Raw genomic sequence first — 18586 nt, 5'->3', positions numbered from 1 at the left:
CTTACGGAACGTTGAGGAGTACCCCAGAAGAAGAAGAAGAGAGAGAGAGGGGGAAAGACCGATGAGGGCGTTTGGTGTTTAGCCACCATCACCCATAGCAACGTGACGTATGAGCTTGACAACGATGCTGCTTCATTATTATTTTGGTGATGTACACACGTACCGCGGCGCCGTACTGCATATCGCGTTTGCACATAGGGTCTATACATGTGTGGACTATTTCAGTGAATATATTGAAGCGAAGTGACTGAATACGGCAAGCGCAAGTGCAGTATCGAAAGCAACGTAAACACATAGGATTTTTGCATTTTTACCCTAATTTCTGCATCAATATGGCCACGATGTATGGACAGCAAGAAAGTATCTACAATCTCATACCTCAAGAGGAGGTCAAACAAGAAAAACAAGCCAGGTAAGTTTGTTTTTTTCAAGCTATTCGCACCTCCACTCCACTCCAGTTAAAACTCAGATGAGTATTTTGGAGGACCAACCGGTGCTAATTTAGAATCATATCCATAGGTAGTTTAAGACGTATGCCTAGACCTAGGCCTATAAATATGCCCACCTTCCTTCATTCAAAATCCACTGCATGTGATATCGTGTCATGATCATAATGATAATCTGCAGATATCATTCAATCCCAACCAACTCAATGACAATGCAGATGAAATGCATAGAAATTAGAATCTAGTTCTACTGACCACTGTAGTACTTTCACCAGTAACTCTGGAGTGGAGATACGCTACCAAAACATACCAAAAATAATAATATTGGATTATTATATAGATCTAGATCTAGCGCAAATATCGACCTTACAACAAGGTCCTCGCGACGCTCCAACGTTACCGATTTCGACGCTCACAGCATTTTAAGGAATTCCTTCCTACCGCCCGGTACCGGTTCCCATTTCCGTGTAGATTCTAGATTAATGTCTTGCCAAAGGACATTAGTGCTGCGGCGGGACTCGACCAGCGGACCCTGTAATTCACAGTCTGACGACTTATCCACTATGTCACAACACCTCTACTCTCTAGACTTTTTTTTCTACTAGACTCTAGAAGGTCTAGACCTAGATCTAAATCTTCATCAATTTAATTGTTCAAATAATGGTCATGATTTAAAATTTGTTATGTTTCTTACCTGTTTTGTGTCAATTTTCTCATATTTTTTAAAGTATTTTCCACCAAAATAAAGATATAATATGCACTTTCTCACAGGTTTCACGGCAAACCGCAGCACAATACAATTGCATAACATATAGCGTACCGATGGTGGGGTGCGAGCGCGACTGAAGTTAGCAACTGTAATCTCAGATCCTCATAAAATTCATGCGAGTAAATCAAGATTGGGAGTCATTTATTAATTAATTACATGCATATTTGCATTGTGTGTGCCAAAGTCAAGCCACATTGCATTGGCATTGCCATTTGTGGTTCCTTTCATTTTGTGGTAGACATTTTAATGGGCATCAACAATTACTTGATACATGTCGGTAGAGCAAGCTTCTAACTCTTAAGTTCTTATAAATTCAATCTTCACTATTTTATACAATTTGCCAAATCAACTCCAGAAAAATTAAATGTAGGATCCAAATTTAAACAAAAGAATTAGACCTTAGGCTAAGCTAAGACACTAAATTAAAGCATTTTTAGCCTTTGAGTTTGAGAACAAAGTCTAGACCATAGTGTATGGTTCTCCATAGCAGCTTGCCACTTCCAGTCATGACAAAGCATTGATGTATTTAATCTATTTTCTTATCACAGGTACACATCTAAATTTCGAGGAAATGTGAAGGTAGAAGAGAAGACGAAGAAGACGTCCAGCAAGACGATGGGACCGGCGAAAGTAGAACTCAAGAAACCCGAAGAATTCCACAAGAAACACTCCAAGGAGCCACAGCTTCCTCCCAAGACTAAATTCAGCTACCCTGACGAAGAAACAAAGAGACCAGCTGTCCCAAAGAGAGATGAGAAACCACTCATGGGTCTCAAATCAAACAAGAACTTTGTCAACACTAATGCAGTGGAGAACATCATGTCTGTACCCAAGAAACCAGCTGCTAACTTTGTGGATACAGTGAACGGTGCCACACACCCCCTCACGCCGTCTGGTCTCATGCCCAAATATGTCAAGAAAAAGGTGAGGACTAGCGTCGAAAGTGTCAACAGTTTCTTTCAGAGAACTGGCAACACTTTGCTTCACACTATACAGTTTTGGAATACTCTATCTGCAAGTCAATTAATTTTTCCAATGTTTGCAAATCAAGCATGTGATCTCTACATTGTAACAAAAGGAAAATTCAAATTTTAAGATGTTCATGTGTTTGTGGATTTGATTAGTTTACATGCATGTAAAGGGTCCCTTCAACTATTTCTCTAGTCAAACAGATCATTACTTGGGAATGCTTGGTGTAAGATTTTTGCCTGTTTGCTTTTGTTTTAAAAAATAATAACAAAATAGGAGATAATGCTAAATTGCCTTCATAATTTCGTTCAAGAGAGAAGCCTTAATTCATTATTTGTTTCATGAGTGAGCTTGATGTTCCAAACATTTTTTGCTTTAATTTTCAGATGATTATGTGGTATTTTTTAGATCAGTTGTAGAACAAGGGCTGAACTGTAACCAATTTCAAATTTGTATGACTTTTACCAGAATATAATTGACTAATTAATCATGATTTGATCTATTTAATTTCTTTGTAATTAATGTCATTGTTATATAGATTCCTGCCATGTTCATTATATTTAGCAGAATATAATTACTTTGTGTTGGTGACTCATGAATACATGTATTTCATTGTTTATCTCAGGGTTATGGTGAGGTCCCTACCTACCTTCAGCAGCGTAATGAGGAAGTCCAGAGAGCTCAGGAGGAGTACGATGAATACATCAAGGAGCATTACAGAAGAGGAGCTATGAAGTGCCTTACTGAAGAAGAACGTAAAGCAATCATGGATGGACTCAAGAAGAACTGGGAGGAGATTCATCATCAATACCAAGGTCTCTCCGTCGTCACGGATACCGCTCCCAAGAAGGCCCGTAAGGAGAGGATGGAGGCCGAGATGAAGCAGCTGGAGCGAGATATTGAGCTCCTGGAGAAGCACAAAGTGATCTACATCTCAAACCATTGAAGCAATGATGCTAACTACTGAACTCATCCGGATTATAATGTCTGAGAAACATGAGCAGATCCACTTAATGGATGGAACATTGAGCAGGGATCATTCGTCTACTTTGAAGTATCAATGTGATCATTTCTAACTCATTGAATCATTTTCACATATATGGTTACATGGCAGCAGAGCATTGATCATTGTTAAGCAGATAGTTGTCAACTTGTGCTTTAATTAAGCAAAATAAAGTAGCACAGTCTTTTGTCCATACTACAAACAAAAAAATATATAAAGAGAGCCATATTTTTAGCGAACACAAAGTTGGTATTTTATCTTTTGCTGTAGCTGCAAGGATTTTTTTATTAGTAATTCTTCCCCCCCCCCCCCCCCCTCAGTTATACTTGTACACTATTGTAAAGTGCTCATTTGGAAAAAATTGTAACCCATGTCAAACGGTACGCTAATTTTTAAATGTATAAAATTACAGTGATATCGTCTTGCAATGTATATACCATGTGTAAATATTCAATAAATTTATCTATGGAATTCAAATGATGATATTACTTCTAGTTTTCTCTGCCCAAGTGAAGTTACTGGCAATTTTAAAATTGTATATTTAATATTTTTTAAAGTAGGCACTTTTAAAGTTGCTTTTTCAGTTGGTATATATACCGGTAAATTAATGCAGAGATTACCATTAGCCTCAGCTAAAAAGGAATCTAAATAGAACCTAGTCAAGAACTTCTAATTCTAATGATTTTTCCAAAAGAAAAAGGGTTGGGGAAGAGAACAAATGGACAAAGGATAAATTGAGAAGAGGGGAACATGAAACAAAGATAAGGGAGGAAGAAAGAATGAAAACAAAAAGTAGTGTTGAAATAAGATAGAAGCAGGAGCGGTTGAAGAGAAGAGACAGATGAATGTATACAAGATATTCAAAGAGAGAAGGGAAAAAGAGAGCGAATGGGAGTTTAGAAAGAAAGAATCAATGAGAGAAGAGAAAGATAAGAATGGAGAGATCATAATAGAATGGCCTAAGAGATACTCACAGAAAGTCAAAGCCACTCAAAAGTATTGGGAGCCCCAAATTCGCCAAAAATTTGATGGCAAATTATTTGGGGCTCACAACACTTTGAAGGGGCTTTAAGATCGAGAGCTCAAATTACTATGGTGATAGATATTCAATAGTGAAAGAAAATAAGAATAAAAAAGAAACTAGAAAAGAACACTTAATTTTTCAAAGAAAGAGTGAAGAAAATAGCTAAGATCTGAAGAGAAAGCGAAAGATATTACCTATTTTCCCCTCCCCTTTTGTTTCCCTCTTCAAACAAAATAAAATGCTTGAACCCTCCCTCTCGCTTCCGAGTATCTTCCTTTCTCTTTCCCTCTCATGATATCTCTAATATTGTGCGTTCTCCCCATCTCATACTCTTCCTAATCTTGTATGACTTTCCTATCTCTCTCTTTCTCCCCAAATTCGTATCTGTTTGATCTCTCGGTTACTGCATTCACCATGTTTTTCTTACATTAACTTTCTCTCTGGCTAGTCCATTGCCTGAACCGTTTCCGTGTTTTGCAACCAATCAGCTGAGAAAATAACACATCCTCAACATTAAACCAGAGACAGTCCTTGCCTTTCATTCTCACCCTCGCATATGTTGGGGTTGTGCTTTCTGTAGACATACTTAGATGACTAACGGAAAAGAAATATATACAAACTGACAGAATCTGGACTACTCTCTGGCTGGTTCTCTCTCTCTCTCTCTCTTTCTGTCTCCTCATCACCCTCCCTCATCCCCCCCCCCCCCCACTATCCCTCTCTCTCTCTCTATCTCTCTCTCTTTCTCTGTCTCCCCATCACCCTCCCTCATCTCCCCCAACTATCTCTATCTCTCTCTCTTTCTCTGTCTCCCCATCACCCTCCCTCATCTCCCCCAACTATCCCTCTCTCTCTCTCTCTCTTTCTCTGTCTCCCCATCACCCTCCCTCATCTCCCCCAACTATCTCTATCTCTCTCTCTCTTTCTCTGTCTCCCCATCACCCTCCCTCATCTCCCCCAACTATCCCTCTCTCTCTCTCTCTCTCTCTCTCTCTCTTTCTCTGTCTCCCCATCACCCTCCCTCATCTCCCCCAACTATCCCTCTCTCTCTCTCTCTCTCTTTCTCTGTCTCCCCATCACCCTCCCTCATCTCCCCCAACTATCCCTCTCTCTCTGTCTCTCTGTCTCCCCATCACCCTCCCTCATCTCCCCCAACTATCCCTCTCTCTCTCTCTCTCTCTGTCTCCCCATCACCCTCCCTCATCTCCCCCAACTATCCCTCTCTCTCTCTCTCTCTCTCTCTTTCTCTGTCTCCCCCAACTATCCCTCTCTCTCTCTCTCTCTCTCTCTCTCCCTCTCTGTCCCTCTCTCTCTCTCTCTCTTTCTCTGTCTCCCCCAACTATCCCTCTCTCTCTCTCTCTCTCTCTCTCTCTTTCTCTGTCTCCCCATCACCCTCCCTCATCTCCCCCAACTATCCCTCTCTCTCTCTCTCTCTTTCTCTGTCTCCCCATCACCCTCCCTCATCTCCCCCAACTATCCCTCTCTCTCTGTCTCTCTGTCTCCCCATCACCCTCCCTCATCTCCCCCAACTATCCCTCTCTCTCTCTCTCTCTCTCTGTCTCCCCATCACCCTCCCTCATCTCCCCCAACTATCCCTCTCTCTCTCTCTCTCTCTCTTTCTCTGTCTCCCCCAACTATCCCTCTCTCTCTCTCTCTCTCTCTCTCTCTCTCTCTCTCCCTCTCTCTCTCTCTCTCTCTCTCTCTCTCTCTCTTTCTCTCGCCCTCTCTCTTTCTCTCTCCATGAGACTGGCCAATTCATCAACACAAGAGAGGCACTCTATAATCATTTATTTTTAACATTCAGTTCATGTTTGGAACATTTTATTACATACATGTACACGTAAACTTGGAAAATGATTACAAATGAATTATGTCAACACAACATTAATTGATACTGCATTCTGACCCTTACCTTATCACAAAATTGTAATTTTGACTGATGTAGTTGCAATAAGTTACAAACAAATCTGAAGAAAGATTTATATCCCCCCCTCCCCCCCCCCCTTAACTAAAATACAGTGTACAAGGAAATCCATAACAGTATTGTATACTTAAATCCCATCTGCACTAGTTTGGCCAGGAGGGATTAGACCTCCCTGCATGGTCACTGACAGGTGGTTATCTGATCAAATCAGCTCTCAATTAACATAAGAGAAAGAGGATCATGGGGAACCAACGGTCACCGCTTAGGCATTGTTTGCTATATAGAGGCGCAAGTAGCTACAAGTAGTGCATTGGGGTTTTAAAGGCTTGTTCGTATATGCTGATAACACATTGGACCATTGTTGCAAGCAGCTACCTTTTAATCCCCATACCAGTACACGGTTTCCTTGGGCAAGTGTGAACAAACCTTGAGTAGCTTCTGGTAGAGGAATGTTCAACTTAAATCTCAAAATAATGCACTTGCATGTCGAGTCTTTACATATTACTTTACCATATGTCAAATTCATACGGCTACCTCTGTAAATCAAGATTTAAACCAAAATAAATTTTAATTCTAACAGGGATATTTTGGTTACAGTCACATCCTAAAAGAAATCAACTCTGAGTTGAGAATTCTGAAGCATGCCACTGCAGAGATCAATTTTTCATCCAACATTTAGTATATACTAAAGACTAGATAAATAACATCTCAAATTACAAAACAGAATTGAATAACAGAATACTCAGCTTGAATCATCGCTTCATGTTTAATCTCTATAGGTCTATATACTGCTCTCTCTCTCTCTCTCTCTCTCTATCTATCTCTTTCTCTCTCCACTTATCTCTCCCTCTCTTTCTCTTTGTGTGTCTCTCTCTCTCTCTCTCTCTCTCTTTCTCTTTCTCTTCTCATTTCCCTTGGTGATGTTAAGCTGGTCCCAATGCTATTCTACTTGTTTCATGCTGGCTTGGGAATCTACTTCCAGAATTTCTTGATGGACATGTTCTTCTCGGAATCCTTGAGCATAATCTGAAAAGAAATCAGAGATATTTTTGACCTGAAAAAAGATGTTCAAGCAAAAGAAGGAGAAGCAGAGATGCCAACCTCTTGACACAAAAAAACAGACTGAGTATCCTAAAAAATCAGATTTTGGAGAGAAAAATCAGATTTTCACGAAAACTCGACACTACCACTGGCCCGTCAGCACCGGGCCAGCAAAAATTTCTGAAAAATATTTGACTGGTAAGTACAGTCAAGTAAAATGTTTGCTCTTTCTTTAAAATTTAATGAGAAAATTGTAAAGCAAAGTTTTTTGTGGGGTTGCGCCGATTTACTTGTTTGTTTGTTTTTTGAAAAATCGTAGTTTAAGAGGTGATATCGTATTATCGTATTTCACTCTTATTATCGTACTAAATGCGATTTAATCATACTGGTTGGCATCTCTGTAAAAGTAATTGTAACTGCTTACAATTAGTAACAATGAAAAATGTGTTACTGTTCAGTTCTCTAACATATATATTGTGTTTCTTTGGCAAAGTTCCCTGATTTTCTCTGATAGAAAAGCCATCGATGCGATTCCTCCAGTGAATACAGAGTATGAGAACAAGACAAAATAATAAGAAGCTTTTCTTTTGGGGCAGATGAAACTCAATAACTGATCACGATTTGAATGATTTTTTATCAATTTCCCTGACTTTTTGTTGACTAGAAGAAGGGAGATAACATTTTCCACTGTTTTCCCTGGTTTCAAGGATAGTTGGAAACATTGCTTGTGTTATTCCTGTATATTAACAATTCATTCAAAATGCCATTATACCCTAGACCAAACACATGGATTATGAGTTTCTCTCCTCCTGAACAGAGCAATCCCACTACAGGTACAAGACAACCGGACCCCCTAAGGCTCATTCACATGATGTGCTAAACCATTGCATTTTTATTTTTCTGTAAGCACTTCCCATTTCTGCTTTCAAAGTTGCAATTCCAAGTTATTTCAACACTCTTCTATTTCTGTTTTCCACGTTGCAATTCCAAGTTATTTCAACACTCTTCATTTGGAACATACACATACAAAATGGAATGGGAAAAAAGACAAAAAAGAACAAGATAGTTATACAAATTACAATGGCAATTCATGACAGCATTTGGGATAGGCAGAAAGGAGAGATTCCTTATATGAAAGCCTACCCCTAAACACACACATACAGGGAAAAAACATACTACCATGTACAATCAGAGTAAAAACATTTGAACAAGAGAGTGTAACAAAAGAGTGTAAGACACAGATAAGTGAGTATACACCAGATATGTTGGGCATATAGCTACTGTTTTTCACCTCCAATTGCCATTCACCAGCATGTAAAAAAAAAATATGCAGTTTTCCTCCATTTCGTCTGAACAAGCCTTCACACTAGTTTTGTATCATTTGCCATATTTATAGAAATTGATGAAAATGTAACCAACAAATTGTGTTTTTCTTACCTTTGCGACAGCCATCTCAAAGTCTTCTTGTGTTACGTGAACTCTCCTTTCTCTGAGTGCATACATTCCAGACTCTGTACATACACCCTGTTGAATGTATCAATAACACCAATGTTATATGACCTTTGTTCATCGTATTCAAGTAATCACACGGTGTCAAACATATGTTAAACACTGATGATTACCATTATCATCATTCTTCTTAATTGTATCATACTCATAATCATCTAATTTTTCACTATCAGAAAAACAATAGCAGAAATCTACTCCTAACCATGAGTTCAGCCCTTGGAGCACCATGCATGAGTTCAGCTATCTTCCTTAAACTGATACCTGTAGTCAGAATCGTCTAATTACTATGACCATTACAAGCTCTGCTTTTTCGGGTTTCGCACCTTTTTCCTTGTAATACAAGTTCTTTAATTATGTTCATGTTCCAACATATAAATTGTATTGTTTGAACATATGTCAAATATGTTTGTCAAATTGAATGGAAGAAAATAAATGTTCATTTGAATTGAATTGAATTGAATAATCATCTCATTTTTACTATTTTGTAAACACTAGAAGATGTTTTGTTCTGACCTTGACCTCAGCCCCTGAAGCACCTGGCATGAGTTCAGCTATCTTCCTGAGATTGATACCCCTAGTCAGGTTCATCTTACGGGAGTGGATCTTCAGAATGTCAAGACGTGCCTCTTCGTTTGGTGGAGGGAACTCAATCTTTCGGTCGATACGACCAGGTCTGAGGAGCGCAGAGTCAAGGATGTCGATTCGGTTTGTTGCCATGATGACCTAAGAGAGATATCACAATTACAAATTAGGATATTTGTAGGAAATACACTAAACTACACATTCATAATGAACAAACAGACATTTTTCTATAAATTAAGATGAAATTGATGACATTATATTACAAAAAAAGTGAAAGCTATGTCCCACAAAAAATGAAATTCCAACCCCCTTTTTAGCATTTAACAGATTTTCTCATCAAATTTACATACTTACCATGATGTTAATACATGCAGTGTTGAAATATTGAAGGCTAGATAAAGTAAGAGTACATGTACTAACAATTACAACAATACAAATGTAGCAAAACATAACTCTGTCATTATATTATTATATCATTTTTGTCCTGTCCTGCTTTTTGTGTTCTGTCGTTTAGTATGGGGGGGGGGGGGTTCTTCCCTTTCTCTTCTTGGGAAAGTGGTCTGCTTGGTCTCCTGTACTATTTATTTTATCAGAATTTACATGTAAAATGAGTCATATTCTTATAATAAAAGTAAATTGATTTAAATTTGTTTCTGCCTACATACCTTGATGTTCTTTGTAGCTTCAAATCCATCGAGCTGATTGAGAAGTTCTAACATAGTTCTTTGGACTTCACTATCTCCTCCTGAGCTTCCCTCTATACGGGTCGAACCAATGGAATCAATCTCATCCATGAAGATGATAGACGGAGCATGTTCTCTGGAAATATTCAAGACATATATAACTATTACAGCAACTCTCTACAAGCTGATTGAGAAGTTCCAACATAGTTCTCTGGACTTCACTATCTCCTCCTGAGCTTCCCTCTATACGGGTCGAACCAATGGAATCAATCTCATCCATGAAGATGATAGACGGAGCATGTTCTCTGTAAATATTCAAGACATATATAACTATTACAGCAACTCTCTACAAGCTGATTGAGAAGTTCCAACATAGTTCTCTGGACTTCACTATCTCCCCCGGAGCTTCCCTCTATACGGGTCGAACCAATGGAATCAATCTCATCCATGAAGATGATAGACGGAGCATGTTCTCTGTAAATATTCAAGACATATATAACTATTACAGCAACTCTCTACAAGCTGATTGAGAAGTTCCAACATAGTTCTCTGGACTTCACTATCTCCTCCTGAGCTTCCCTCGATACGGGTCGAACCAATGGAATCAATCTCATCCATGAAAATGATGGAGGGAGCATGTTCTCTGTAAATATTTAAGACATATTCATATATAACTATTACAGCAACTCTCTACAAAACAAAGTACATGTAGTTATGAAAGAAATATTATGAAGTCCTTTGGCAAGACATTTATCTACATTTGCCACACTCAACCCAGGTGATGTAAATGGGTACCTGGTAGGAATTAATTCCTTGGAATGCTAAAGCGCCATAATGGCAGCCATGCTAAAGCCGGGGTAATAGTTGAAGAGCGCCGGGAGTGTCAAGTTTGACAGACATGAGCAATAAACAAGAAACCACTATTATTAATATTCAATCACTAAGCTAACATACGTGTAATTCTGGTTCAATACTTTTGAGATTTGGTACCACATGTATAATGTATTATATCAGTAATAAATATACAGATGCATCCACATTCAAAAGATGTGCAATACAGAAACCTCCATATTCCTGAAAAGGGATCTTTACTCTTCTTGTTTATCACACACTGTCAAAGCAAAATGCTGTAATTTTTTTATTTGGGTCATATTGTTTCAGATATAATTAAGGGCTCAAACTGGCATATCGGAAGGCTTATCAACCGTTCTGCCACTGCCCCCCCCCCCACCCCCTGTTCTCTTAAATGAGTATCCTACCTAGCCATGACAAAGAGTTCTCTGTAAGGCAAAGACCAGTATAAGAAACACCCCAATTTCAAAAAAATGAAATGGAAGCTCTTATTACCAATCATGTGAAAGAATATGTTTTGACTAATACATGATGATAACAATTTTGCCGGGAAACCGCCTACTAATTGATATATTTGGTAAATTAGTTTATCTATTGTTATGTGATAGATAAAACGCATGTGTCGCACACGTGTGCGTAGTCTCATATACATATTTCTGTGTACGGTCCTTGTAACTTTACCAAGACTGGGGCAAATTTCTTATCATTTTGACACACCAATACTTATATGCTAGATGATCAACCTTTTCTGATCGATTCCACAACGTTTCTTTCACAATGCAATCGCATAACCAGAACTGATCTTTATCTTTAATTGAGTATCCTACCTAGCCATGACAAAGAGTTCTCTTAATTGAGTATCCTACCTAGCCATGACAAAGAGTTCTCTGACCATCCTTGAACCTTCTCCAATGAACTTCTGGACTAGTTCAGATCCTGATACTCGTATGAAGGTGCACTCTGTATGATGAGCTACAGCCCTGGCTAGCAGTGTCTTCCCTGTGCCTGGGGGACCGTATAACAGTACTCCCTGAAAAGAGAACAGGATATGATAGTGGTGGTTATTTTACCTGACTGCTAAATGCTTGTACATGTAAGTAAGCAACCAGAAGACTGTCGGCCTCTCCGAGGGACCTGGTAATGAGGATTAATGCCTTACCAAGGGCACTAGCGCATCGACTTGGTTTCGAACCTGGGTCACCGGATTACTAGACCACTGCTCTACCAACTGAGCTATGGTGCCTATCACATAAAAATATCGGCATTACTAAACACTATAGAACGACAGTGGTAAGATAGAACATACACGAATGAAAGGGAACAATTGGTTGGAAATAGAAGTTAATTTCGTATGTCAATTAGTTATGGAAAAGAATGAATAACAATTCATGTTTGTTTAATCAAGTCTTCTATTTCAAAAGAACTTTTAATACATACATGAAGATACCACGAACATGGCCCAATATGAGATTCATTAGATTATACAATATCGACAACACAGTACAATAAATAAAATTCACATTTGTGTAATATTCTTCAAAGTTGAGTTACAGTTGTATGGACTATGTGTATAATACGACATGTATTGGGCTGCAATGGTGATACATCGAAAGCAAAGAATTAGATATATCTAACCCCTCCCCTTCCCCCAACAAAGACAAACATGTTTGACTGTGAAGGTGGGAGAATCGCATTTCAATCAATACAGTATGCTGTCCATTGTGAACAGGTACATTGAAGGTAGGGATTACGAATCTATTATACCACATAATCCATGTAAGCTGGGCTGCATAGATTGAAAGCAAAGAATCAGATACAATCTCACCCCTCCCCCCTCCCCCCTCCCCCTTCCCCTAACAAAGAAATAAGGCTGTAGAAGAGGGAGAATTACATCCTGTATTGATTGAAAAAGTCCATTGAGAATAAATGCAATGAGGGTAGGGATGTTCTTGTTCTGTTCTGACACAATATCTGTGTGCTATTATACATGTAGATGTTATTGTGTTATTTTTGAGAAGACAGGCTAACATTTTAAGACAAGCTTCCTTATCTAGTGGACACAGGGAAGGGAGATAGTCTCTGTAGTGTGCTTTAATACTTCAGAGTTGAACCCTAGGGCTATCTCTATCAGTTACATCATGGACGATAAATCCACACCTCATTTATGATGAAAATATGATTATTAAGGTGATGTTTAAACAAATATTTTCTTACCTTTGGTTGAGCGATACCTAAGGCATCAAAGAGTTCTGGATGTTTGACTGGGAGTTCAATGACCTCTTTAATCTCTTTGATCTGTTTGTCTAGACCACCAACCATCTCATAGGTTGAATCAGGAACCTTCTCTACCATCATCAAACTAACCAGAGGATCAACCTATAAAATCAAAACCAAACACTTTCAAAGTTATATGATGTCACATTCTAAAGGTTATGATCAACATGAATATGCATGTTTTGAAAATACAGGAACAAAAATTACAAAGTATTACCATTATTATCAAAAAAATAAAAATTAAATTAAATTTTTTATAGACTACGCCAACAACCGTTTAAATCAAGTTTAAGCTAACCAATACAAATACATGTACATGTGTAGCTTAATGTACAAACACCTTGACAATTCAGCCTTATCTTCATTTTATAAATGTTCCGCCATAGGAAACTTCACAATTCATAAGCCATTTCTGGACATCCAAAAATAAACAGAATCAAATTAGAACAAAGACGAGCTGCTTTCGGTCCAAAAGCATTACAAACGTTCAGGCACTTTAAACTGCCCACAATAACTAAAATTATAAGACAATGACGTGGATCCTAATCAAATGATTGGTCGAGAGCGTACATGTAACCAGGCATTTATTTTGCCATACGCGTAATTTGGATAATGACCAGCCATTATCCAATTCTAATGACCGGTCATTAGTAAAATCATGTTATCAAATATCATTTTATAAAACAAATCAAACATAATCTTATGAAACAAATAATACACATCGTTTTGTTCTAGCATTAGTTAAAATTACCCACACTCGGTACCTTCAAAACAGTCTAAACACCCTCGGCTGCCGCCTCGGGCGTGTTAGACTGTTCCAAAGGTACCTTGTGTGGATTATTCTTACTAATGCCCTCACTGCTGTGTATTCTTTGTATATTGTTTGATGTATTACCTTATTAGGGAGAATTTTGTGTAGTGTGTGGCTATCGTTACGTAAGGCTACTCTGCAGTTAGGTTGGACGTCATTGATGTCGATTGATTTGTCGATATCAACTACAAACTTGCCCTCTGGATGCACCTGTAAACATTAAAAAAACATAAGAAAGATATGTTCATTCTGTTTCTCCATACCCATAATAGTAATTCAATGTACAAGTACTTTCAACATTACCAAGATACAGCCTATAGATTCATATTGAACCATAAGGGTATAAACTCAATTAAAAACAGAGTTAAAACCCTGCTAGCTCTGAACAGCCAATATTTGGGATCGGTAGAATTACTATTCAAAAGTCCTAAACATGACACTTTTGTTCAACCTTACCTAATAATCTACCTCAACGCAAATGGCTGAAATAAAGTAAAGATGTGATAGATGCTTGCCAAATCTCTTCACTCATTTACTCATCTGTTTTCAGGTTTTATCTTATTTTTAAATAATAATGTTATACTACACAATGAAATTTGGATTATTGTCATATCCGAATACAACGCATTTCATTTTTTTCCATAAAAGGCAGCATTATTTGTGGTACGTTACATTGATATAAACACAAACAATTTTATTCCCAACTTGATTATACAGATTGTTATTTTGTTGCTTTGTTTTTAATAAAAACATTAAAAGAACTACATTTCAATATATAGTATGCATAAATATCCTAAGAAATATCCATAAAGTATGTACCGGTACAGATAAACCCTGTAAATCAATAATGGAGCCTCCATTTTGGATTATAATGACATCATTTTAGGCTACATGTATCCCACATTAACAATGTTGGAAAAAATTAGACAGCTTTGTCAAATTATATTGACAATGGAAAAGAAAATGCATGCCTACATTATCCAAAATGACGGCTTGCATGTTTTGCCTCTTCTCTTAGACTAATATCATTAATTTCAATGTCTAGAAAAGGCATTTAATATCAACGGAAATGGTCTACAATTCAAAATGACAAAATAATCCCAGCTACTATTTGATAGCCCAAAACTTGCAACTTTTCAGCCATTAAAAAAAAATTTCCCCCGATCCTTTTTCAAAGATCAACGATTGAAATTTATAATTTGATTCGCATGATCTGCCAGCAATCAGCCACTGATCCCATTATTGGTTACAGGGTTACAGCTAGGCTATAACTTCAGTTAAAATCTTACCTTGACTAGAACTTTCTTCTTGTCCATAGCTTTGACCACCTCTCCTACATGAGAGCCTTGTTCTTGTAGAAGCTGTAATTCTTCCCTCAGCATACGAACTGTGAAATACAATAAAATGACATGGTATTATTCATATCAAAAGAAGTGCTTGCACGTTTGAGTGCAAAGGGCAATCATTGAATGTAAAGCATGTATATTCAATAATAAGTATAATATAACCACCAGGCAAAAAAATGAAATGCACTGGCTTTTAGAATAACAGTAGGTGGTAGTAAAACAAAAATATATTCAATCAAAAGAATGACAACTGATGGGGGAAATGGGTAAATATGAGAGGTACATAAAAAACAAATGAATAGGTGGTAGAAATATATTTCTGAGTAATAAGAACTCATCACATTGCAAATCTACGATACATTGAAATTCGTTCTTTTTTGTTTATTGTCAAAATAATAAATTCATACAAGATTATTTATAAAGCTGTCATAATAATATGGATGCAGCCTTGTAGGGCCCTCATGGAGAACAGCATTGATACCGATAAAGCTATCATGGATAAACAAAAGACATACATCTAACATGTGTCATTGTAATTAAAATATTATTATCATACAATGTCTTTTTATCTATTTATTATTATTTTAAACAATATCATGCAACCATAATTTTCTGTACTGGATTTGATGTAGAATTTGTTTGTTCTTTTTTAAATCAATAAATATTGTTTTTCCATTTCTCCATAATATTGAATTCCTCACCTTTTGCATTGAGTTCATTTCTCTGAGCTTCCAATCTCCTCAGATTCTGTGTCTTGTCGGTGACAACCATCTATAATGAAGATTGTACAAAATAAAAACGAACATTATTACGAATTCCTTCTCCTCATACCCCTTTTCTTCTTCTTCTTCTTCTCCTCCTCCTTCTCCTTCTCCTTCTCCTTCTCCCCCTCCCCCTCCCCCTCCCTCTCCTCCTCCCCTCCTCCTCCTCCTCCTCCTTCTTCTTCTTCTTAGGCTTAAAAAAATAAGATGTTGTATTGCCCTTTAGGTGCCAAAACATGGGCTTTGGGCAGATATTTCTCAGTTTTGAATGCTTATTACGTTGTTTTTTTCACTCTAAAAAAACGGTTTAAAAAAATTATAATTTAAAAGCCGACAGTAGATTTCAAGATTTTTGGGTCGGTCGCAAAGGGTAATACAACTTTTTTTTGTTTTTTTTGGCCTTATCCTCCTCCTCCTCCTCCTCTTTCTCTTACACCCTCACCTCCTACTCCTATCATCAACATGAGTATAAGGATTGTAATATTCACTTGATGTAAAAAGAAATGATATACAAACTGACATTGGACCAAAAGACAATGAACCTATGAAATACAAAGTCAAAACTTTGTGGCATCTACTTTGTAATGAAACAGAGGGAAGCGAGAACAGACTGATTAAATAATGTTTTACCTGAAGCTCTTCAATCTTTGTGATGTAATACCGCTGAATGCCATCCTTGCGGCCAGACTCCTCTACTTCCATTTTCTGATGAGAGAAAAGAGAGAGAGATAAAGAGAAATTAAAAGAACAGCTAATGTAGATGTACAATTAAACTATAAATCACTTCATCCCTATGTTATGCATACTCATCCATGTTGTAGGGTAGGAGCCGAGGAGGTTGTGAACTTATGGGTCCCATTAAAACAAAAAAAAAGGATTAAAGCTCTCACACTTGCCATTGCCATTCTACATAAATTTGTGTGACTAAAAGCATTGGACCCTCTATCATAAATCTACTAGGTCTCATGCTTTTTGAAGCACAATCAAACTAGTCCCAATTAATAGCAGCTCACGTCACCAACAATGCTCTCATAGAGTCATAGCAAGCAATTCCAAATCACCTGCCGAACACAGTACAGGGCCAGGGGTCATCATTTCTGCCATTTTTCAGGACTGGAATAGCCTGAACTGAAGCAGGGTACAACTTCACCAGTCATCTTTTTTACATTTTTTTTTTTTTTTAAATTGAAGGAATTTTCAGAACAGGAAAAACTGGAAAGTAGTTTACATCTTCATGTACATGTAAATGCTACCTACCATTTTACAAATACAATAATCATCTCCTTTGATTGTGGAAAAAACAGAAAGACAAGACAAGACCATACATACAAGGCAAGATAATGAATAATATATTTGTTTTCAAATTTCAACGTGTAGTATGACTACGAATACGATGTAATTTCTAAATGAAAATGGTAATGTAAATGTACACTGTATATCAACTTGACAACTTGAACTTGTGTCTTGTCAACTCATCAACTAAACTCAAGTCAAAACTCCTATAGGCCTAATCAGTAGTACAGGCTGATCGGAGAATGAGGATCATCCGCATAAACAAGAATATCCTTGTAAACGCGGTCATACGCGGACAATCAAGTCCTAAAAAAATAAGGATCATCAGATTTTTGCTGAAGTTTTTTTTCTTTGGCGCTCTGCAGGTATAGGGTTCCCTATCCCCAGTTCACCGTCCACTTTTACGGGTTGTCCCTTGTCCATCTTCCCAAGGATTTATCGTTTATAACGTGAAGTCTCTGTGCTGCGTCAATGAGAACTGCATCATGGAGCATCATTGCGGAATCCGTTTTTCGCATCGCCAACGCGCAGGTCGTTAATAATGATTGCCTACATTTTCAATTGCGGACAGTACTTACTTTTTAGGACACTATTTGTCCACATTGACGCGGATAGATCTATATCCTTATTTATGTGGACGATCCTTATTCTCGGACCAGCGCCCCAACTGGCTGCCCCGGCCCTGTGCATGTTATTGCTAGTTTTTATTTTTAACATCTCTAGTCTTGCCGGATGACCAAAATGCTCCTTCTGTTTTTTAGTCTTTTTGACTTGTCATTGATTTTGTGTATCTAGGGTCTACTGCAACAAACTTCATGAGCTACACGATATAGGCTAATAAGAACAATTTTGAAATCGATACAAAGCCCAGCGCACATCAATCATGACAATGCAATTCTTGCTAGTCCGATGTATTGAAATCCACGTCTTTGTGGACTGTGATTAAGTTTTCAAGAAGTTTGAACAATTGCCCTCTTCATGACTGCTACATCCCTCATAAAACGCACATATTTATTCAATATGTATTTTTGAAAATAACACAATTTCTAATAATTGAATAATAAATAATCATCACAAAAGACAAATCAAGCACTTGGGGAAAAACAAAGTGAACTTACCTCCATGATTTTACACAAAATTTTCAACTCCACTTTACAACTTCGAAATGTAGAGGGCAGCATGCGCATGCAGATAATATTCGCTGAGCCCAAATCTTCGACTGGTACCCGTATTTATGTGAATTGTTGCTGGTACATGGTCCCTGACGTGAAGCGAGCAACTGGGGGTGGGGAACGGTAT

At 37.7% G+C, this 18586-nt stretch overlaps 2 protein-coding genes across 2 annotated transcripts; one reads left to right on the top strand and one right to left on the bottom strand.

The window, feature by feature from the left end:
* The first annotated feature begins 207 nt into the window (after positions 1–207).
* Positions 208–3664, top strand: LOC578858 (enkurin). The gene is made up of 3 exons (XM_779001.5): positions 208–412; positions 1764–2139; positions 2810–3664. Exons 1-3 carry the CDS (start codon positions 333–335, stop codon positions 3128–3130), a joined length of 777 nt encoding a protein of 258 aa, XP_784094.1. The 5' UTR covers positions 208–332; the 3' UTR covers positions 3131–3664.
* A 2333-nt stretch (positions 3665–5997) lies between these two features.
* On the bottom strand, positions 5998–18524 carry LOC578921 (26S proteasome regulatory subunit 8). Its single transcript, XM_030990950.1, has 12 exons — positions 18406–18524; positions 16625–16699; positions 15935–16004; positions 15177–15274; positions 13972–14097; positions 13017–13178; positions 11669–11832; positions 10323–10424; positions 9933–9984; positions 9199–9408; positions 8614–8700; positions 5998–7161 (listed from the first exon to the last, which is right to left on the bottom strand). Exons 1-12 carry the CDS (start codon positions 18472–18474, stop codon positions 7108–7110), a joined length of 1269 nt encoding a protein of 422 aa, XP_030846810.1. The 5' UTR covers positions 18475–18524; the 3' UTR covers positions 5998–7107.
* Between the last annotated feature and the right edge of the window lie 62 nt (positions 18525–18586).

This window comes from Strongylocentrotus purpuratus, unplaced genomic scaffold, assembly GCF_000002235.5.
Source record: "Strongylocentrotus purpuratus isolate Spur 01 unplaced genomic scaffold, Spur_5.0 spur5_scaffold_19, whole genome shotgun sequence".
NCBI classification, from domain to species: Eukaryota; Metazoa; Echinodermata; class Echinoidea; order Camarodonta; family Strongylocentrotidae; genus Strongylocentrotus; species Strongylocentrotus purpuratus.
Note: the sequence above shows the minus strand (reverse complement) of the source record. Positions and strands in the feature narration are given on the sequence as shown.